The sequence below is a fragment of the Cyrtonyx montezumae genome, unplaced genomic scaffold, assembly GCF_038088225.1.
Source record: "Cyrtonyx montezumae isolate F1298 unplaced genomic scaffold, pur_monq_1.0 scaffold_3, whole genome shotgun sequence".
NCBI classification, from domain to species: domain Eukaryota; kingdom Metazoa; phylum Chordata; class Aves; order Galliformes; family Odontophoridae; genus Cyrtonyx; species Cyrtonyx montezumae.
In genome coordinates, this window is record NW_027072034.1 from 147,600,953 (window position 1) to 147,625,361 (window position 24,409).

Here is a 24,409-nt window from a genome sequence, read left to right on the forward strand (position 1 = left end):
TGAAGTACACTGGGGAAACTGTTCACATGCAAATGTGGCCTTCTCAACAGTAAAAGCAAACAATGGAGGTTAAGCACAGTGTATAAGTTGATCTGTCAATTAATTCCAGCTCCAAAAGGGTTTGCATAGAACATTTCTGTGGGGCAGTTTTAAACTCTCTTTATATGTTGGGAAAAAAATACCAGCAAACAACAAAAAACAAACAAACAAACAAACAAAAAAAACACAGAAAACAAGCAACATAACTCACAACTCAAAAATCTTAGGAAGTTTGAGTTTTTTGGTTTTTTTCTTAATGTTTTATTTGGCAAAAATAGTTATTACTGCATGGATGGATCCCTTCAGTAGGTCAGCATTTTTTAAAGAGAAGCTTAACAACCTAGAGACAGAAGGAGTATCTCTGGAAGATTCTGGAAAAATGGGTGGAAAAGAAGCTTAGGTCAATGAACTCGCAGTGTTTGTGACTGTCTCCCATTTTGACCCTGTGCCTTATTAGTTGCATTCTCATCTTTGGTAGAACAGCATTTGAAAGCAGGATAGGAGATTTTCCAGTTGTTGAGGATGGTAATAAAGGAAAGCCAATTAAAATATTATTCTGGAGAAAAAATTAAATGCATAAAATGAATGTCAATAGAAACTAGATGTGGGACGAGGAAACGTTCATTAGAAAATAAAAGGCTTTATTTTTTAGTGTTGTCATATGCTAGGCCCGTTCCATGTTACCTTTGATAACCCTTCCTTCCTACTGACTTTGTGTCATGGGATTACATCTAATTGTATCTTCCAAATGAAGTCCGTCTGTTTGTTTACCCACTGTTGTCCCAATGAGTTTTACTCTTCAACTACTATTTTCGATATGGTTGTCATTCTCTGTGAGCCACACATAAGGAGCACTGGTACATCCTTGTCTAGATCTAACTTTCTTAGCATGACACAGTACCACCGAAAAGGTATGGCACCATCCTGAAGATGAGTGAAGTCACGTCGTACAGTACATCTGGTTTTTAGACAAAATCAAACACATACTAGATTCTGCTGAAATTCAGGAAGGTGTGTGCAGATAGCCACATGGGCGAGTGTGGATTGTTGTGTACATTGAAAATAGATATAAATAAGAAATGGTAATTTGCCATTTACTAACGAAGATTCCATCTATTAATCCAGGCTGAAACAATATGCTTTCCACAACAGACATTCTGGAGCAGCAGAAAAGTTGGATTTTCTTTATCATATTTAATTTTGTTAATAAAAAAAAAAAAATCAAGAAACTAAACTAAAGGTACTAACATTATATTCATTCTCTAGGGCAGCATGCCCACACCAGAAGATAGGAAAAAATCATCTACTCTACAGTCTGTGCACTAATTACTGTTACTGATGTCAACATTATGATTATAGTCATCTTCTGCAGCAGCTGCAGTACCACTTTGCCTGTCCATCTGCTTCCTTGTTTTGATTATTGCAGTGTTAAGTATCGTCCTAGGAAGCATAAGAGGAGGACACCCAGCTTTTTGAAAGCACAAGTCCTTTAATATCGAGGAAGCAACTTTCTTTTTTAAAAAATCATTCACTTTTTGCTACTAGGATTTTTTTTTGCCCTTCACTGCCTGCATTTTCCTAATTTTGTGTTACAATCTCAAAAAAATGCTTTCTGGACTGATTACCTGTTAATATACTAATACTTTGAGGTGTTGTAGCCTGTTATATACAAGTATCCAAAGAATAGCTTTAAAATATTAATTAAAAGATTCGCAAAATCAGCAGAAAATAAAAGAAACAATCAAAAAATCAAACAACCCAACAATAAAACTCAAAAATCTGACAGAGAAACTGAGGCATAGAACTTCATAAATTTATGAATACTGCTTGTCAGCAGCAAGGCGGTGACAGCACCCACATCTTTTCTGCATTATGGTTTCTCTTTTTAGTAACAGAATTCAGTTACAATTTTTTTCATCATTAAATGTGGTCAAGAGGAAAGCGACGTACCCAGACTTACATGGGTACCACAAATGGATTGCATGCAGATGGAATTTACACTCCTGTTTGTTCTGTTCCTCCCCTTTGCACATCTGGATTTTCACATTTGTTTTCCACTACAATATGAAATGAGCTCAAAAGAATTCACATCTCCTTTGAAAAGGACTTGTGCCCTCATAATACCTTGGCCCATTTCATACTAGTAATGAAGTATAGATTCATTTTTAATCTGTAAATACTGAAATTATAATAAGCATTTCCTAAAAAAAAAAAAAAAAAAAAAAAAGATCTGGAGATATTTAAATGAGAAGTACATTTAAGACTGAATTGACATTTCTTTTATTGTTACTATTTTTAGTCTAAGAGTAGACTTCTTTAATGACTAGATCTTAGTTGATAAGCAAAGCTAAGAATTCAGAGTTCATAAACTCTAAATCATAGTTTTGTGGGAAAATAGATTTAATTTTATACTTTCTTTTAAGATAGACTGATTTTTTCATAATCTGGAGGGTAAGACATGACTTAAACTATTTAAAATTGATGTTTCTGTTCACCTAATGTTGGGCTAGTTTCATCACTCCTTTCAGTTGCTTAATTCACCTTCAAAGAGCTAATAGGTTACTCCTGTTTACTCTGCTTTATTTCTCTTCCTGTGTGCAGTGACTAATCCTGCTTCAGCTATTTTAATACCTAAACGACAATTGACTTCAGTGTAAATCACAGCAGAGCACATCATCCTGTGACAGCTAGTTTCCTAATTGGAGATAAGAATCCCACTAAGCCCCTTGTGGAAGATTTGGAAATGATCTCTGATCCTTATCTATTTTGGGTCTGTCACTCCTACATAGGCATCAGTGAAAAGTTCTGCTAAGTGAGAAACGACCCTGAAAGTGGCAAATGATTATCTGAGGGGGTAGTGTTGGGCTGATCAATAGGGAGAGTGAGCTGGGTTTTGTTCACTAATGGGGAGGGGTAAGCGAAGAATGGCATTGTCTGTGGGAGAGGGTTCTGCCTTTGATCCCTTTTGGTCAGCTGATGTCCACATTTGTTAACAGCTCAGGAAGACAGCAAAACCTTCCATTTATGTAAGGCTCTGGGTAAAAGAGTGAACTGACTTACAGGGAGTGTTATTCTGTGTTTTGTGGAGGGCTGATATCATTGCTTCTCCTGGTAAATGCTGGGTGAGTAAGCAGGCTATTTTCTTGAGTTGTCAACACTGTCAATACAAGGTGTTAACGATACAGAAGGAAATGTCCTCACAATTACATCAGATAAAGAAAATAAATGGAAAATATAAGTGTTTATTTCCCAAAGCATACTTACATTTCACCTTATTTTTTCTCTGCTGTCCAAACTTGTTAAAAAAATGTTGATGTTTTGAAGTTATTCATTTCCTAACATCACGTGTTCACATTCAGTTGACTCGATTAAAATAATTGGAAATAAACAAATAAGTGGAAAAAATTAAAAATAATCGAATTACTGCCTTATATGAGTTCACAAAATAATCTTTCACCTATTATTTCAAGTACATGGTTTACTTTCTGGTATTGTTTGTTGAAGCATATTTAAGTATTAGCAAGACACTTTGTGGAGATTTGGACACAGATGAATGAGCAGGTTTGTCATCCCCAACATACTGAAGATGCTCTAAGTTTCAAACCTACAAATTTTCCTGCTGACTTCTGTTGCAAGATTTCTCTTTAAAAAAAAAGAGATAAAATCTTACTAATTAAAGAGTCTTACTTCTTGTTTTAAATGGATCCATGTGTCCACAGCCAACCTTGATAAAAGTAATTCAGTTCTAATTCAGATGGGAGGAACAGAGCCCGTGTAATGATCTTCTAATCACACTGCATTTTCTCTAGGACTTTAATCCTGTGTCTCTGCCAGAAATGTGCAGCTGTAAATAGAAGGGATGGTGTCAAGGCTACATGGGTTGGTAGATTATAATGACCTATTTTCATTTACACTTTGATTTTGGTGGAGTCTGTGCACATTATAGTTCAGTGATAACTGAAAATTATTAGGTCATCTGGATTACAGTCAGATTACTATTAGAAAAGAAATACATTTGATTGCAGTGTCACATTTTATCATCAGTTCTTGTCAGTCTTAACCTGAACCACTGGGGTTGAATGGATGTGGTAACAAACTGCCCCTTCATCCTTGGATGAAGTACATAACAGTCAAGGTGAAAGTGCATAGTTACAGCTGTGCATACTAAATCAGTTCTGTGGACAGCAGGCAGCTGCCAAGTCCCTTGGGTAGTTACTGGTTTTTGGTAACACTGACTTGCCAGTTGATGCATATGTTGCAGAAGCATGGAAGGATTAATTACTCTTTTTAAGTAGTTTTTAAGATGCAGGACGCTGCTTAAGACCTAAGTATTTTTGTTACTTGCAGATTCATTTTTCTGAGGAATCACATAGGAATTCTAATATTGGAATTGGGAAAAAGCACACTCTTTATATTCTAGTTAAGAAGCTAATATTTGGAAAAAAAAATCTTGTTTTTTTTGTCTGATGCATAAAGAGACCTTTTTAAAATGGTGCTCTGTTGCTGGAAGTCTAGAAACTGTAACATCTTGGGTATTAGGTGATCATCACAGTGTAATGAAATTCTATGCCCTGCAGTAAAACAAAAAAAATCAAGGTGATTTTTAAAGTCATGGTGTCATTTATTGACATGTGTTCACCTACAACATTCTAATGTAGGCAACATTAAAAATTCATACACACTGATCTTTTAAAATTTAATCTAGACTACCTTGAGAAGCTGGAAAAGATTTATTCAACACACTGATTTTTTTCTCTTTCTTTACTGATTAATTGCACTACTGATTGTGATGGCTTTTTGTTCACAGCCTAACATTTTGTGATGTTGTTGCTATAGAAATAGTGCAAATAGATTTCCTTATTTCTGTCCCATAAGATCTTCCTGTACAGAATTCTTAAATCATTTCTATTCTTGTGATATTGGTGGAAAAATATTTACACTGTCCTTTAAAAGTCTCCTATTGTAAGAGCAATGTTCTTGAGTCCTGTATTTCTTTATAGCCTTTGATTACAGATAGAAAACACTGTATGTATTGGTATGCAAAGCCTGATTTCAGGAGCCTGCAGCAGCTAGCTACATGGTAATATTCAGTTTATTGTTTTACATTTCAAAGGGTCTTCACAATAAAGATGTTTTTCACATTCTACTCAGAGTATCAAAATTTCTACAGGGAGAAATAAGTGGGAAGTGATTGTCATGAAGGGGAAGCCAGTTTAGAATCATTGGGTCAGATTTATTATTTAAATGTTAGAATAGCTATTTCAGACAAACACAAATATGATAATTCACAGATGGGAAATTATACTCATTAAGTTCTAAATTTACAGTGTGGAGGAAATAGAGCCATTTGTAAAAATAAGTATATGTCTTTTCAGCATTTTCTTGCATTCTTATCTAATACCAAATAAGGGGGTATTTTCTTTCTCATTCATTGAATTTAGATTTAATGTCAGATGCCAAATAGTTATATAAAGAACACAGCCCAAGAGATTTCATTTCTATAACAGCAAAGTTAACGAGGAGCTTGGTATGATTTTTCTAAATGAGATAAATTGTTTGGTTTTTATTTTTGAGATAACTTTTGGTCAGTTTTCCAACCTGTGGCATTAATTTTATTGTAGCCTAACAGTGGATACAAATCTTCAAATGTCATTCCTCCTATGGTACTGATATTCACTATTATTCAGTGGTTTATTAAATTAACAGTAGCTATTAGTGGAAAATGGATTATACTTTTTGAACTGTGAAATCAAGTCATTCCATCTAAGTGGGAAGGGATTTTTAGCAGTTGGATTCTGTTTGCATGGGGTTTTTTTTCAGTGAAGACAATTCTGTGATCCTGTAAACAAGGAATGTTCACCTAAATTTTCATTCTATGCAGCTGAGTAATAGTGTCACTATAGTGGCACTGCTAACTGGACAGCCTACAATCTATAATGCAGCTCACTGAAAGACTACTGGGGAAAAGAAAGGATTTTTAATATGCCAGTATGCGTGTATTTTTCCTCTTCATTTCATACCAAAATGTGAGTTCTTAATGTAAGTCACTGCATAGAAGATAACAAAGTTTACAGTCTCTGTGTGCTCTAACAGCCCTTTTATTTATTTATTTATTTTTAAGTTCTGAATCTCAGCTTTTTATAAGCATAAAATTGTTGATGTGTGGTCTAAAGTCTCCTGGAAAGGTTACTGGGCTGCTTTTAATTCAACACCTACTAAATGTAGACTCTTTCTGAGCTAGGCTGTTAAGAAGTGCTAAACTTTTGCCATTAAATATTGAACTTGTGCACTTAGCTATGCTTATGTTCCTATAAGACTCCATTTTCTTTCTGTACAGCAGAAACATTTACTTAAGAGACCCTTATCTTCAAATGCAGTTTGCTAGCCAGTATCTGCCTGAAACACACAAGGCATATTGGACTGAACAAGATGACAAGTGACAGGTTGAGCTGGCACATCCAGATGTCTCCCGGCCCTGTCATTATTCAGCATTATCACACATTCCTAATAGTTCTATCTAAAGAAAAACTTCTGGGGGTGGAAATTTCAGAATACCATGCATGGCATTGACCACAGTAACTTTATGGTAATAGTTAAAACTAAATAATTGAAGTGAATACATTTTTTTGTTGTTGATTATTGATTATGGCCCTGATTCAGCAAAGCACTTAAGAGCATTCTTAATGTCACGTAAATAAGAAATACAGTGAAAGTCAAGCAGACTGCTTGCATGTATTATTCTGATAAGGGTAAACTTTTTTGAATTATGTCTTACAGTAATGTTTTTTTGTTTTTTTTTTTTTTGCAATAATAAAGTGAGCCCTACTACTGAGAAAATTAATTGCCGTTTGTGGTCCAGCCTAATGGACTTGTTTTGTCTGATTTATGTGTGTAATTTTCATGAAAAAGTAATTCCTATGTGAATGGAGTGTGTGATTGAGTACCTATTTTTATATAAAAAGTACTAAAAATGAAAAAATAGAGTATGTTGTGTTTTTCTATTTTACACAGATGCAATTTGATTTCCTGGGAATGACGTTTTCAAAAGTAGCTAATGGCTTATAGTTCATATGTTTTCCAAAAGCATGTTCATTTCTCTATTTCCCTGGTTCTTGACAGCTGTGCTGTAGGTCAGAATGTCAAAAGGCTGTTCTGGTTGCTACTAGTGGGCAGCTGTTCAATTTATTTCTATCAGTAAAGAATTGACAAGAGGAAGACAGACCCCCATATCTTGCACTACCTGCAAATTTGCATAGAGGCTGCTAAATTGAGAACACAATCAGCTGTGTTAGTCCTGGAAAGAAGGTGGTCACTGGGCACAGGAACAGAAGTGACAATATTTTTAATTCTCAGCATGAGGTGGTAGATCATTCATTTGTTAGGTGTATTTTAGATACAGGAGCATTTTTAAGCTGGAATTTTATGAAAAAAGTAGTTCCGTGGATGATCCAAGCCCATTTGTAGTGTTGCAAATTATGATTTCTGTGAGGGTTCTCCTTACTGTGAGTTAAGAATGAAGGATGGATTGTATTTTGGGTCAAAATCCTATTTTGTCATTACATTTCTATGTTTGGTTGAAATTAATGCTCAAGATTTAATTTGTTTGTACTATATAATGGGAAAAATATGTATATGTCAACCTGAATCTTGCCTGTCTTTAGTATTAGATACCATCAGTCACAATTGAGACTGTTTTGTTGAAGAAAGAACATATTGCATATGAAAAGAGGAAACGACACTATATTAAATGCTAAGGTGTAATAGTTTCCTTCTGAAAGACTCCAAATTATGTAAGGATTTTGCTATACTACCCAATAAGCACTTAAAGCAATTTTGCCCCATATAGATTTTAGTAATGTTAATATCCCCCATAGTAATGTTAGATCATCTCATTAGACCTCTTGACTTCCAAAGGTTTATGTGTTTTCTGCATTATTAAACATATCCACTGATGGGGGATGGCGTGGAATATGACAAAATAGTGATCTTTATCCAATGTTGTTGGTTATGGAATAAAAAGCTGATGGAAAAAGATTGCCACAGAGCTGAAAAGATAATCGGATGCAGTTCATTACTCATCTTGTCAGCTGCTCCTGCTACAAGGGATTGTATCACAAGATGTTAATCTGCCTGAGACTAGATTTCAAAGCAAGCATTTTTATTTTGTTCAGGGTACAGCTTCTTTCAGTTTTATACAGTTTTCATAAGAGAAATGGAACATTCCCAATTTAAAGTCTCAGAATGTTAATTGATGAAAAATATTAGCACATCGGTGGATTCTGCTACAGAAGTATGATGTGCTGCAAATGCTGTTTAATTGCAGAGATTGTTCTTTTTCAGCTAGTGATGAGGTTGTGTATCCACTGAATAGTGACAGTCTGTTGAGGCACCAAGCACTGAGAGGCATCGAGTATAGACACAAGGCAGGTTTGCACCAAAAAAATCACTTCTACACATTTAATTACAATGTGAGTGCACCCGGTACTCCCACATGTTTACCAGTGAGGAGATTTGGTATAAGTATAGTGGAGGCCAAATTTGTTGCTCACATGCTATGGAAGTAAAGATGACAGGAATGCAATTTCAGCTAGATTACAGCTTCTGAAAGTGAAGAGCCCAGAAGAGCAGTTCTTTTCTGATATTGCTGGCATGTTGCTCACAGTGCTGTATGAAACACAGGGGAAGGCTTATAAACTTCCATTATGATAAGATGAGTTGTAGATCTGCTGTGAGTATTTCTGGCAAGCGCTGATGACTGCCCTTTTCCTCTTCTTTATTCTGTCTGTCTTTCTAAGTCCTTGAAGAAGTTGTCCAGGAGGGGAGAGCACTGCTTCTGTCTTCCCACAAGCTGGAGTAAAACTATCCTTTTGGAATTCTTTTTTCTTGTCCTTTTTAGTATTGACTGTTGTCAAATGGAATTGCAAATTAGATTTTTAATAGTTAAAGTACAGTTTTGGTTGTGATCTACAGCACGGAAGTAATCTGTTAGAATACTTTCTTTAAAAAACAAGCAGTGATTACCTAAAATAAGAAAATAATGTATGTACATAATATGTAAGTAAAGAAATTGCAGGTTTAAACAAAATAAATAGTTTTCTGAGTGGTCATGGTTGCATATCACACTTTTATATGCCAGCAGGAGTATCTAATGCTAATGCCTTGTTGTATTCTCATTTTAGTAACTGCAGTCCTCCCACTTAAATACTCCCTGGTGTTGGTGTGAGCAAAAGTATTCCCTAGTTCCTGCCACAAACTCTTACATGTTCTTTTGTGTACTATTAATCAGCAGCAGTATTTCACCTCCACAGTGACCACATCTTGGCACTGGACAAAGTGAAATATCACTGTTCACGTTGTAGAAGCAACTGGTAATAACTCTCTAGGGTAGTATTTTCAGTTCTTCTGAAAATGGGACAATAACCTTGTTTGTAACCTGAACATTTTTGACTGAATTGTCAATCAGTATAAAATCTGTGAATTTTCCATGTACTTTGCCACTCTATTTCCTCGGACATAATACAGTTGGGTAGCCAAGACAAAGGGGCCTTGATAATTGTAAAATTTCAGTAAGTTAATTAATACCAATTACCCAGGTATAGAGACCCAAGCTAATGGGCAGAGACTTAACTGGTACAGCTGTGGCTACTATGCAAATGTTTACATGAATACATATGTATATGTGTCTGAGTTTATATATGTTATATATGGATGTATAATTGCTTACAAATTTTACTATTTTCCCTCCAATAATAAATGTTTTCAGGTTTCTGTTACTGTTATTTGTCCCAGTACTGAATCGCAATTAAGCTAGATGTGGACAGATGATATGCAGGTTTGTTTTCAAGACAGCATCTAATCATTGTATTTTTTTCTGAGACTATGGTAGAGGTGTAGATGGCGATTACAATAATGAAAGAAAGTTATTTTAAGGTGGCCTGTAACTATTTTTCCACATCCATTAGATGATTTAGAAATTTAATTGAGTTACCATTCTGAGTAGGCAAATATTGTTCCAGCTTGGAATAGAGAATATGAAAGCTAATTAATTTATTTTATAACTTATATGAAAGCCCATTTATTTTATAGTAATCTCATTTTAAATATGAAACTGTGAAATGAAGAACTGAGTAATTTCATGTTTATGCTATAATAATTTATCCAAAAAAAGGCCTTTTGTGCAGGGCACCTTCTGAATCCCTGTCTGATATTACTATTTTATTTTTCCCATGTATGAAAATCAACTATAGTTTTACGGAAAATACAGATATAGCTATGAAATGGGTTAGTGTGGATTCTGAATCCATACGTGTCCTCCGGCAGTCACAAATGAGATTCCATCATTCATGTTGATGTTAGTTTTCTGTGTAAATTCTCATACATTTTTCAGGTATGAGCCTCCCATCATCCTGGATACCCAACAGCAGAAAAGACATTGTCTCTCAGTTCTTAAGATGACCCACAGATTTTATCCTTCTTTGTCTGTTCTACCCCTTATCTCTATATATAAATATATATTCTAAAATATAAATTTTAGAATTTGCGGAAGTATTCTGTCTGACAATCTGACATAAAAAAAAATATTGTGTCTCAGTTTATTTTTCACTGATTTGCAAGTTTTATATAAGATTTTTAAGGTGATGGTTTCTGAACTGAAAACTTGAACCTGAAACTTTCAATCTTTCAAGGACCAGATCTTCAAATTGAATGCAATGGTACCCTATTAATGTAGGGCATCCTGAAGACTCTCATTGCTTTGTGCCAATGGAAGTGAATAGTGTGTGTTCTTTCCTTTGTCAACTTGAGTAGTTGGGAGTGGCTGAAGTTTTATAATTGAAAGAGCTTGTGTTATTAATAAGAGCACGTGTTTTGGCTTGGTTTTTTGTTTTTGCGTTTTTCTCATATAAAGTCATGGGTAACACCAGAAGAAAAACTCTGAAAATGCATCCGTCTGTGACAGATTTCAGTGTTGAGACCTTTTCTTAAATGCATCTTTAGCTGCGAATGCTGTGCTTTGATTTAAAAACTTCAGTCTTTCAAAGTGAATCAGAATAGAAACAGACGAGTGCCAGCCTAAAATTCTTAGCACTGCTGACATCTATAATCACTGCTGCGTGTTTTTCTTTCTGAGGACGTTTTGCACATAATCATTTGCATAGTTAGTGATTTCTTCAAATTGGTAAATGTATACAGGAAGGTCAATATATTGCATAGGTATATGAAGAAAAATGTTCTTTTGAGAGCTTTGCTCTCCCACAGAGTTCAAGGCCAGCTTGGATGGAGCTTTGGATAACCTTGGTCCTGTGGAAGGTTTCACTGCTCACCATTGGAACTAGAGAGTTTTTGAGGTCTCTTCCAAACTATCCTGTGATTCTCTGACTAAAACACTGGAAAGCCATCCAGGCATCTAAGTAGGGGGGCAGGATAGAATGCTCACCATCATCTCTTGTAATTTTTTCTACCTTGAAGACACAGACAAGAAGAGAACTAAAGAGAGAAATGGAAACCATACTGTAATGTTTGCTTTGATCTCTAAGATGGTGGAGGGAAGTAACTAAACAGCTTATGGTTTCAAATATCTCTTTTTCAAGAGTCCGCTACCTCCTTTCCAGTTCTGCCAGCAAGCCCTGTTGACACAAGGTGGTGAGGAGCCAACAGCAACATTCAGTGGTTTTGTTTTTTTTTGGTTGTTAAGGGTTTTGGAACTGAAAATTCTTCTGTTCGGTGTGAACCAGAGCAGCATGGATTAGTTTTCATTCCTGATTGCTATCTGTAAACCTATCATAATGCCAGTATCAGTAATTGCTGTGATTTAGTCAGCATGAGAATCCCCACTGAATAAGAAGGTCATTGCAATGCAAAGAGATTTTCTAACACAGTTCCAAGGTGTGCTGTTTCTTTCTGTACTCATACCTTTTTTCAAAAGATTGATTGCCAGAGAGCTGGGAGTGTTTCTCCCAAGTATTATGGAAAAGATTTGAGACATGACTGAAGCTTTTGTTTTTGTTTTCTCAGGAAATGTTTCTAGTATTAAACTTGAAGAAAGCCTCTCAGACTTCACTTACTTATTTTTGGTTGTCAGTATTGATAAAAGAGCTGTGACTGGAAGCATTTGCAATGTTTAAGATTCTTTGAAAAGAGCTTGCTTTGAAACCTTCTTTTCTTTTCTCCCTTGCTGTCAGGATGGCCAGTCTGATATTTTGTACAAATTTTGGACTTCAGTAACTCAGACTCTTTCCTCTCAGTTTCAGTCAGCAACAGACTGTAAGTATCGAGTATAAATGACTTCTAATGTATTTTGTAGTTATTTTGAATCTCTCATTTCCTTAAGTTATTTGCTCATTATCTTCTAACAGCAGTGGTTCACTTATAGTTGGGTCTATGAATTTAAAATGTTGTGGTTTTATAACCATTCCTAAATTGTAATTGAATTTTCTGGAAAGAAAAAAATGTTTTCTGTTCCATTAAGTGGTCATAACCTAATAAAAACCCATATTTAGGCCATTGTATGTGGAAATAAAAACATTTGGTATCTTACTATACTTTCCAAAGTGAATGAGTTTGCTGAAATTGTGAGTAGTAATTTGATTTTAAAATGTAGTTTATACATTCTTCTGTTGCCAAACATCCATCAAACGCAAAAGAGTGATTTTAGCCATTTTTGCAAACTTTACAAACAGGAGCTGAGTTTCTTTAAAATTTTGTCTAGTCAAAATAGAGATAATAGGTAGTGCATTAAGCACATACGTAGTAAGTAAGTAGTAATCCAACCAATAATGTTAAATCATGTTATACATGTAAGATTACTGTTGCCATATTAATGCAGCATGCAATTTGGTCATATTTTGTGCTTTCACAAATACATCTTTCATATTTGTATAAAGAGTATAAAGTGAATATTTTGCATATACAAAGTACATAAAGTTTGCATCAATCTCAGCTATTGCACTGGCCCTTCAAAATTTGATCCTGCTCTGCTAAATGGCAACGGTATGATTTGAGGAAGTAGCTGTTTGATTCATGTTCAGTGGTTGCTAAGTAACTAGATGATTGCCATAGAAAATGTATTCATCTTGAGTTAAAACATATTAATTTTACTATTTGCGTTATGCATACTTCAACAGCGGTAGGTACATACCAGGGATCTCATATGTTCATGCAGGATTTGTGCTGTTTTCAGCACAAGGTTTTAAGACTGTAAAATTATGACATCAGTTCATGGGATCAACTAACATTTCAGAAGTAAGCTAACTCTTAGATTTTATTTTGTTACTTGTAATTTTTAATGTTTTAAAAATAAACATTTAGATGGAGCATTTGGATTTTTAAACTGAGTGGTGCTTTTACTTTGCCACATCTGAGTTCAGGCAGAACTGCTTAGAGCAAGTAGACTTTTAATTTTTGAAGTGATGTCTATACAAAAATGTTCACCTTTAACATGTTAATTCAAAGCAGTTGAATCCACTGGAGTGAATCATAGATTCTTAGGATCATATAGATCAGAGGAATATCAGAAAAAAAGCATGAACACTGTTCTGTGACCTAAATAGCTCTGCATTTGATAACAAATATGAATCCTCATATTCAGAATTAGAATGTACTTGAGTTGATGGGATGGGCTGAGTCAAACGGGGCAGATGTCTAAAACTTGAAAAACCTACGAATGAATGTAAGAGTGTTAATCTCCTAATGTAATGAGGAAATCCATGAAGTATGAGTGATGTTAGATCAAGATTAACATCAGCAGTTGTACATTTGTTTCATTTCCTGTTACTTTTGGCAAGCCTTTGAAGGCTGAAGGTAATGCTGACTTTTCTGCTGGCTTTGTCATTTATTTGTGTAGGAATTACATTTTAGGTACATTGTGTTAAGAGGTGTGTGTAAAAGCAGATTTCATAGAATTTGGCTCATAGATGTTATTTGTTTTAAAAAAAAATCTTGAAAGTTACAAAGCTCCACACTTCTCCCCTACCAAGCTATTAGAAAATCTTTGTTCAGTGAATTCTAATCACACTTTGGACTAAAATGAATAATAGTACTAACAGTTAAGTTTGATACTAAACAATTCATGACCATGATTAGTATATTTAATGCACAAAATAAGCTACTCCTGTCCAATATTTGAATTGTGGAGTTTATACTGGAGGTTTAGGTATACATCATCGCCAACTTCATTTAGCATGATAGCTCATACCACTTGGAAAGTAATTATAAATAATACATTAACAGTGTAAAAGGGGGAATGACATATATATGTCATTCATTGATTTAAATGCAAGGATACAGGTTAATTTTATGAATCAAATAAATTGAACTTAGTAATACACATTACTTACTACTTTATTTTGTAGCTTCGATGTTTTTGAAACAAGCTTTTGAAGGAGAATACCCTAAATTATTGAGACTTTATAATGACTTGTGGAAGCGCCTGCAACAATACAGTCAAAATATTCAGAGGAATTTTAACACAAGTGGAAGTCCTGATCTCTTTGCTGAACTGCAACAAATGGAGGAAGATGCACAGGACATATTCATGCAAAAAAAACAAGATTATGAGTATGTATTATGAGCCATAATCAAATGCAATGTAAACCTTGGTACTGTGGAATAAAACAGAGTATATTTAGGAGTATTTGCTGTTAGTCAGCTAGTCATAGAAGGAAAAAAAACCACAAAAAATTTACCTTGTGTTAATTGTTTTAATGCTATTTTAGAGCTGTAAGGTTCTTGTTAGAGTATGTAATTAAAAGTGCTAGATTGACTTGTCCTTCTCAAAGTCCCTGATAATATTACTTTGGAACTAGTTTTTAATTTTTTGCTTATTTGGGAAAAGAAAAAGCAGAATGATCAAAATTCATATATATTGCTATTACAGCAGTAGCTTGATGTTAATGATATCACAATTTCTGGAGTGTGACAAATGTTCACTTTGTAATGATTCGCAGTTTGTATGTTTATACGTTGTGGAAAAACATTATTTGTTTGGTAGATATTGGAAAGAACGAACTGTAAATGGCTTAAGATTTCTAGAGTTTTGCTAAATAAATTGATAATTTTAGGTGAGATTTATATTGTCTTAAAGATGTTTCTGAGCAGTCAGTAGAAGAGGTATCATGACTTAAGTGGAAGCAAAGGGAAAAGTTCATCAAACTTAGAATTCTGACTATGAAATAAAATATTTGACAAAACTGCTACTTAATCGTTTTCACCAATGCAAATGGTAAGGACTGAAGCTTTGTAATTTTAAGATGGGTCTTTCTATCTGAAGCTTTCTATAAAGGTACGTTTACCAAGAGAGTATTTTTTGTGTATGTTTGGTCAACATAATTGTTTTGTTTCTGTTTTAAGTCTGTCATTGATCACAAAATATCTTCTAATGAAATACTGGAATACAAAAAGGTCTTCAATTACAGTTCTGGAGATTGCTGATGTTTATAGAACTGTTTCTCAAGAGCACCTTGAATTGGGGATTCCACATAGGTCTTAAAGAAGGTGGTAGGAACTGCACTGAACTACTGATGGCTGCCTGACCAATTACACGATTCAAGTGAAAAGCAAACTGGTTTTCAGTATTTAATATTTTTCAAAAACATACTGGATACTGTAAAGTTTATGGTCTGAAAATGTTCAATGCTACTGGGTACTTTAATTTAAAATGCAGTAATTTTGTCTCATCCTCACAGCCCAGAAAAGGCCTTGAAGGATTCACTGCAACAGTATGAAGCTGCTTATTTGTCAAAATCCTTATCTCGACTCTTTGATCCCATCAATCTTGTCTTCCCTCCTGGAGGTCGGAATCCTCCCTCTTCTGATGAGCTTGACAGCATCATTAAAACGATAGCCAGGTATGCACACCATAGATTGAAAAATGTAATCTTCAGTGACTTTTTTTTTCTTTTAAGTTACAACTTCAGAAACAAGACTTTGTTACCAATAAAACATTGGTTGCTCTATAATTCTATAACTGATTATCATAAAAATTAAGTCAGGATTTATCTTCTGTATTTAGTTGTTCTGGAACAGCTGAAATATTCATTTAGTTTAACTGTTGAAGCTTACAAAACATGAGGAAGAGAAATGTAAAACCAGTTGTAAATGTCTGATATCTTCATTGTTCTGACTGTATCAAAGATAAAATAATAGTTACTTGTCTGCAAATGATAGTCCCTGATGTAAGTAATCTGTTACAGTGAAACAGCAAGATAATAATTGAAGACGGTGATTCCAGATAGAATTAGTAAAATGAGATACTCAAATTAGCATTACTAGGGGAATATTTTCACTCCTAAGGTTTTGATGAAGACTATTTTGTGTAATAGAACCTGAAAATGGTGGGCAACATTCTCACACTGTGAGTGTGCATATCAGTGTGTGTATTTGGGTAATATTAAATACTGATGCTGTGCTTGTGACTGGGAGTTGGGAATGCTCAGAAAATGCATATCTGTGGCTGTTGATGTTATTTTCCTCTTTGCCTCAGGAAAGGAAGAAATGGCTTTCAGCACTGGGGCACACAGCATTAGAAAGACGTAAGGGCTAGAGTAACCTTTTCTCTAGTAAAACTGGTGAGGGGTCTGGAGCACAAGTCTTATGAGGAGCGGCTAAGGGAGCTGGGATTGTTTAGTCTGGAGAAGAGGAGGCTCAGAGGAGACCTTATTGCACTCTACCACTTCCTGAAGGGGGGTTGTGGTGAGGAGGGGGTGGGCCTCTTCTCCCTGATAAATAATGACAGGACGAGAGGGAATGGCCACAAGTTGCGCCGGGGAAGATTCAGATTAGATTTGAGGAAACATTTTTTTTCTGGAAGAGTGGTCAGGCACTGGAATGGCCTGCCTAGGGAGGTGGTTGAGGCACCGTCCCTAGCGCTATTCAGGAAGCGTTTAGATGAGGTGCTAAGGGATTTGATTTAGTAGTTTAGTGGGCAGGGATAGTGATAGGAGGATGGTTGGACTAGATGATCTTGTAGGTCCTTTCCAACCTAATGAACCTATGAACCTGAGGAAAGAGGATAGGATAGAAGAGTTGGGATTTTTCAGTCTGGAGAAGAGAAGGCTTTGGGGAGACCTCATTGCAGTGTTCCAGGGGACCTACAGGAAAGATGTGGAGGGACTCTTAGCTCTTGAGAGAAACTAATCGCTAGCAGCATTACATTCACTTCAGATGCCCTTTGTGCTTGTCAGCATTCACAGTAGAGCATACATGAATGCAGTCTCAGCTGATGGAGATCTGTAGGGCTCGATGAACGAGAGATACTGGAAGTGATTTAAAAGTGTTTTCTGTCTTCCGTTTGTACCCTGTCACTCCCTTGGTACCTTTGTTACTACATAGTGTTGCCTAAAACACAGCTTATTAGTTGTGTCAAGATAAGACATCCCCTGGGTATTTCTGCACAGCTCATGTAATTCCAGAGTTGAATGACTGTGTATTCACCTGTAATGTTTGAAGGCTGCTGCCAAAGCTTGAATGTAGTTAATTGCAGTCAATATTTTTGAATGGCTTACTAATAGCGATTTCATACTGAAGTGTCATTCCTAAACTTTGCTCATTTTTACCAGAATAGGAACATTCTGCACATAAAACTCCCAGATGACTTGTTAAATTGTAAACTGAATTACAGTGCTTAGAAAGACTTGGTTATGTATTACTTTTTTCTAAATTGACATGCTGCATAACTGTGTATTTGTAGTTAATTCTTTATCAATTAAATACAGGACTGCTAAGTTATTAATTAAGATTTGCAATCTTTGCTTCTAGTGAGCTAAATGTGGCTGCTGTTGATCCAGACCTCAGTTTAGCTGTGGCCAAAAATGTGGCAAAGACCATTCAGCTCTACGGTGTAAAGTCTGAACAGCTTGTAAGTAATTTTAAATCTTCTGAAACTTCTGTTTTTAATATGTAGGATGTTCTCCTTTTTGTAGATTTACAACATAACAGTAGTGCAATCTAGATAGGCAAAACTTTTGAAATAGCTTTCAACTTGGTAATACTTTCAGTTAAGTTCTGCCTTCAAGTACACAGTCTATTGATAGCAATGCAATTTGTGTGTGGAAGTGAAAACTGAAGTTGTCATATTCATTGAAAGTAATCTTCTTTGTCTTTAAATAAAATCAAGATTATTAAATTCAGTTTAACCGTGTTACCTCTGAATAGCTTTAAAAATCTGAAATTCCATAGCAAATACTTTGTTTACCATATCTGTGTTATGAATTGTATTGTAAGTTTGCAAACTAGTGCATGGAAAAGGAATATAGGAGAAGCAGTCATGAAGACCATAAAGAATATTTAAAATTTTTGAATAGCTCTATATACTGGGATTATTCTGCTTTATTCTTAGAAGTTAGTTCTTAAGCTGAGTCTTCATTTAAAGATGCCAAATGATGGTGTCATAATTACAGAATTAAGTCTGCTCAGAAAAGAAATAAGGTTGTTTAGTAGGTTGGCAAGAAACGTTAAGTAAAAGGAAGTATACTTACATCTGTATTTATCTTGGAGTGTAGAGTCAAATACTGGCATACTTATCAGCTGTAACTGTGAAGGCACCAGGGTCTGCTGTGCTCATTGCCTCTATTAGCATTTGAATCTGGCCTGTGGCTTGTTCAGGAGTGTGCATCATTTTGTGATCAGCCAGCTGGCAAGTTCTTAAGGAGCACGGAGAAAAAGGATTTGTGGAAGTAAGCTGAAAAATACGTGATCTGTGGCTTTGTGTTAGTTGTCTGTAACTAAAATAATGTAGGAGTTTAGAGGGAATCTAAACCCTTGAACTACTTGAATTCAAGTGAAAATAAAACTTGAAACTGAAAAATCAAGAGACAGGATTAGTCAAACTGACAGAATGAACATCCTTCATGGATATACCTGCAAATTGTAAAATAATACAAACTGTGTATTGCACTGATACTTTTCTTTTTTTCTCAATTTTTATTTCCTTGCTGATATATTTCTTAAAAAAAAAAAAAAAAAAAAAAAAAAAAAGAAGAGAAGACAGGAAGGGCTCAATACAGTTGCCAGGGTGTTACAGTGTCATCCTTAAAATACTGAAATACCTTCCCTATCCTCCAGCTGCCTCTCCAGAAGAGCCAGCCCTGTGGATATAATCTAGAACATCTAAGTGCTTTTTCTATGCCTATTTTTGGGCAGACAGACTGAGCCTGAAATGTTCACCATGTGTAGAACAGGAGCTATGTCAGACACAACTTTTTCATTACACTTTTGTGGTGTAGCCAAGAATGCAGTCTTCATTCAGTCTTGCAATCCAGTTTACAATATTAGCTTTCTAAAGCTGGGAAGGGTGACCGTGTAACATTTCCGTTCTGATGCTTGATTTCTGACAGCTATAGTATACCAGTACTGAAGATGGAAATCGATTTTTATGGAGCAATTCACTACAAAGTTACCTTCCAAATTAAAAGTAAAAAAAAAAACAACAATAAATCAGAATTCTCCATGAAGGAAGATGGGAGGGTACTTTTAAGAATCATTTGAACATTTTTAAATTGTTTTAATGTTCTTGGCAGGTTGTTTTAGGTAGATTTGAATGGTGAGAAAGTCAAAGGAGCTGTTCTAAAAATTCAGAGACTGACTGATACAGGTTTTTATTTTTTCAGTTCCTTCTAGATGAAATAACAATTTCAGAAAAAAAAGGAAATTACATTTTACTAAGACTTTATCAATGCTGCTTTAGCTAGCGTTAGCTAGGATAAGTAACAAGAAAAATATTCAGGATTTTAACTTCGAGTAATAGCAGCATATTGCAGTATGAACATACAGAATTAAAATAAAAACAAGAAGAAATGATCTTCGCCAGTGAATCCAAAATGTCTCTTTCCATTGCTTGTGATTTTGTACACTGTTTGTTTTTGGTTTTCCTGTTTCCTCTCACCAAGAACTTGCTGTTGCTGTGCCTCAGACCTGTTCTTGTATTAACCAGTTCAAATGATTTCAAAGAAGATATAAATACTTGTGAGCAGTAGGTAGGTTTATTCTGCCGCTGGGTGAATCTATAACTTAGTTAACCCCTTGTCATACCCGATGTTGTTGTATGCCATGACATATTCAAAATTATTATACTTGTTCCACTCATTGTAGTTGTAGATGTTTTTTGAATGCAGAGTTTGAAGGAAAAATTATACATTGCATTGATTAAAAATCTATGTCTGACTATTACCTGTTAACTTCATCACCCATCCTGTGTTTTGTTAGGTGATACTGAGGACGAGTGAACAGTGTATTTTCTCTAGTTTTGTTATTATTTTGTGTCTTCTTATTCACGTTTCCCTAAGTCATGCAGCCCAAGCGTCCTTATAATGATTACAGACATGGTTATGAATTTCCATTCAGTCAGCAGTTCTATGTCCTTGTCATTCCAGATAAGAAAAGAGATTAAAAAATCTGATATGGTATTTTGGGTAAGAATGAAATTGTCTTTTTCTGAATTTGCACATAGCAATCCATTCCATACTTTATAACATACTTAACTGCTTATCAAGCCAGACTTTACCTGTTAACCATTTTTTTATTTGTACAAGTGGGGGCTCCCAAATTTAAAAAACAAACAAAAAATACCCACTAAATTTTCTCTTTGGTTTAAGAGTTTTTAAGGGAATTCATTATTTCCATTTGCAAACTGACACATGTAGTTAAGTTGTCGTGTTTATCTGACCACATAGGGGAAATCAAATGTTTGATGCTGACAGTAAGTACAAATGGAGGGGAGAGATCCATGAGAAACTTCTAAGTTGCATTTCCTGAAAACAAAGACAAAGTTGTAATTTTCTTTTTTTTTTTAATTCTGGTGAATTTACGCTGCTTAACAAAAGGTCAGAGCTCACAAATCTGCCTCTTAGATTTTGACTCATTTATAAAATTCATAGTTGAAAAGAGACAGAAAAGCAGGCTTGTATCTCACCAGCATCTTCATTAGATAGCTTTGAAATGGCTAGTTGCATGTCGAGATCCTCAAGGGTGATGCTCTCCAGATGTTTTGGTTATGTATTGTAACCAGCAAAAACTTTTTGGCCATGCACTCCCATTATATGTGTGTATGTATATATGTATATATTTGCATGTATTTATTTATAAACTATATACATAAAACCATAGAATGGTTTGGGTTGAAAGGGACCTTTAAGATCATCTAGTTCCAACCCCCTGCTATATGCAGGAGCATCTCTCACTAAACCAGGTCGCTCAAAGCCCCATCCAGCCTGGCCTTGATTGCTTCCAAGGAGGGGGCATTCACAACCTTCTTGAAAATGAGGGTTATGTTTCCCCTTTTCCTATCAGTGGTAACTTCACTAGATTGCCATGACCTTTAAATACAGCAGCTTGGCAACTTCATCTGGCAGTTTCCTCAAAACTCGTGGATGGATCTCATCAGGTCCCATGGACTTATGCATCTTCAGGATCTTTAGATGGTCTTGAACCTGATCTTCACTTACATCAGGCAGGTCTTCCAAATTCTTATCTTTGCTTTCTGCAACTTGGGCAGTGTGGCTAGAGTCCTTGCCAGTGAAAACTGAGGCAAAGAAGTCACTGAGCACCTCAGCTTTCTTCATATCCCTCATGACCAGGTCTCCACTTTCCTTCCAGGGAGAGCCCACATCTTCCCTGGCTTTCCCTTTATCACTGATATACCTGTAGAATTTATTCTTGTTCCCCTTCATGTCCCTGGATAGATTTAATTCTGTCTGGGTTTTAGCTTTCCTAACCTGTTCCCTGGCTGCTCAGACAACTTCTCTGTAGTCCTCCCAGGTAACCCATTCCTGCTTCTGCTCCCTATAGACTTCCTTTTTGCACATAAATAAGTCCAGGAGCTCCTTGTTGATCCACAGAGTCCTCCCAGCATTCTTATCTGCCTTCCTTTTTCTCAGGATCCACTGCTTCTGGGTTTGGAGGAGATAATCCTTGAATACTGACCAGCTTTCTTGGGCCCCTCTTCCCTCCAGGCTTTATCCTATGTCACCTTGCCAGGCAGTTCCCTGAAGAGGTCAAAGTCTGCTCTCCTGAAGTCGAGAGTAGCAATCTTGCTGTGGACTCACTTTGACACCCTAAGGATCTTGAACTCCACCATTTTGTGGTCACTACAGCCAAGGCTGCCCTTGAGCTTCACAGTACTCACCACCCCCTCCTTGCTGGTGAGGGCAAGATCCAGCATAGCACCTTTACTCCTGGGTTCCTGTAGAACTCTCATATATCTGTGTGGGTTCCACGGTACATTTACTATTGAAATTTCAATATTTTCTTCTCACATGCCATCATTTTGCATAATCCCTGTGGTGCATGCACGCCACTATGACACTGAGACTGCTGCTCAAGGGTGATAATCTGCAGGAGTGCTCAGTGACCAAGATGTGAATAGATTTTGACTGTCCATTTTTGGAAAAGAGATCTGATTGATATCAGGAGTCTTTTAAATCCTTGGGTTTCTCTTTGATGCGTTGTTCTTCCTCCTGATATGCTTCTTTGAATCACATTTTTCTTTTATGTATATAAAAATGAAAACGATAGTCACTTTTTGATTGGAAGTAAGATAGAACTACATTTCCCTAACTTACTACTTGTAATTTTATCATTTACTGAGCTAAATTTTGGATGTATTTGAAATGTTGTAATTTTTCTCCTTACTTCAAACCTCTTTGTTGCAATTTTTCAATCACTGTTTTGGCTTGACTGCTAATAGGGAAGTATTATTTCTTTACTGATACTTAGAACTGGATGTCCTGCAGAAACACAGAACTACAAGCTCTGAAAGTTTACAAGATTGAAACTTTACTCCCTTCCCGGTGCAGGACTATTCCAAGTAATACTTACTGTTGTCCTTTTTTTTTTTTTTTTGCATTCTTTCTGCCTTTTGAGTGATTATTTCAGTTATCTCATGTATTATGAGTGGAAATGTAAGTACTTTATGTTCTTTTGTGCTATTTTTGTTCAGATTTGCATGTGGGTGGATTGAAATACACTAACACACCCACCAAGCATGCAGAGATGGAATGTGTTGTGCTGTGAACATGACAATGCAGTTGTTTAGAGAAGATGCAGTTCTCCTACTTCTTGAACCTGAAGGCTTCTTAATGGTGTGAGAAGTAGATTGTGTTTTTTGCAGTGGAAATTTCCATTATTTCTGTATGTAGCATGGGTAAGTTGCCTAACAGAGTAAAGTTGAGACTGGGGCATTCTGACCTAGGTAAAATTGGCAGGGGCACTAGGGAAAGGTAATTAGATAGAGTAGGGGAAAGCCTGGTACAGGACTGGACTAGTGAATAATTATGGAAGGTATTGTCCCCCTACCATTGTAAAAAGTACAGAACGTACCTGAATTTGGGGAGGATTGTTAACAGACATTGTATGGAAATATAATGTAGCAACCGCATCGGAAGATTGTGAGCCTGAGATGCTGAGCCAGTGAGTGCCAGGACAGGTTTACCTGCGTCGGACCCAGGGTATATAACAGAATGGATTTTACTGACAAGTTGCACAATTTCTCCCTTGTCAGTGAGAGGTGTGCACCCATTATTGCAATAATGAATAAAATTGTTGCTATCACTGAGATCTTTGCCTAACCCAAAATTCTTGACTTAGGGCGTTTCTAACAGTGGTTTGTTTCTCAGAGTAATAGCCATACTATCAGACTGTCTTCAGTAACTGTAGTCTGAGTCCAACAGCAGTCCCTTTTATCTTGCTGTCACTATTGTGGAGGTTGCCTTGCTACCTCCCACCATAAGGCTCAAGTGCCAGAGACAAGGGGTCTGGTATCTTTTGACCATTAAACAAGGAAAGAGCAATTGTCTGAGGCAGATTCGTAAAAATCAGGTTGTCCACTTGGTTTTTGGAGCAGGTGGAAGTGATAAATTTAGCAATGTCTGAAGGATCAAACTGTCTTAAAAATTACTTTTACACATAATGGTGTACTTACACTGGTTTAGGCAAACTCCAGCTCACTCTGCTGTGCTCCCAGGAAAGCAGGGCCTGTTCCAGCTTCACTCCAAGCCAGGGCAACCAGCTCAGGTTGAGCACAACTTTCTTGTTCAGCTTGGAGCACAAACAGGGATGAGGTTGTGTCTGCTTGTGTACAGACAAAGCAAGAACCTACATTATCATATTACACCAGGCAGGTTTATCCTAAGATTAGGGTAGATAGTGGGAGCTGTGATTTCCTCTAATTGGAGAAAGTTCCTAAATATGGAATATTTATATTTTATGGAATTATAACTTTTAACAGATTGTCTAAAAAAAAGGATCTTACCAAGAGACAAGAGGCTGCAGGCAGATGACTTAATGGAGATCTTACCCACTGTCAGACTTGTAAGCAATTATAAAGAGGAAGCACTCAAAAGATGGAGAAGGAGAGTGGGTGTAATGAGGGAAGAAGAAATAG

The 24,409-nt window shown here is 36.0% G+C and overlaps 1 protein-coding gene across 1 annotated transcript in view; it reads left to right on the forward strand.

Annotated features, from left to right (window-relative positions):
• Positions 1 to 24,409, forward strand: part of COG5 (component of oligomeric golgi complex 5) — a 180,017-nt gene that overhangs the window by 119,787 nt on the left and 35,821 nt on the right. Inside the window, exons 11-14 of the mRNA XM_065743600.1 lie at positions 12,219 to 12,300; positions 14,388 to 14,592; positions 15,720 to 15,881; positions 17,791 to 17,890. Coding sequence (XP_065599672.1) covers positions 12,219 to 12,300; positions 14,388 to 14,592; positions 15,720 to 15,881; positions 17,791 to 17,890 — 549 coding nt within the window. The remainder of the gene's footprint in view (positions 1 to 12,218; positions 12,301 to 14,387; positions 14,593 to 15,719; positions 15,882 to 17,790; positions 17,891 to 24,409) is intronic.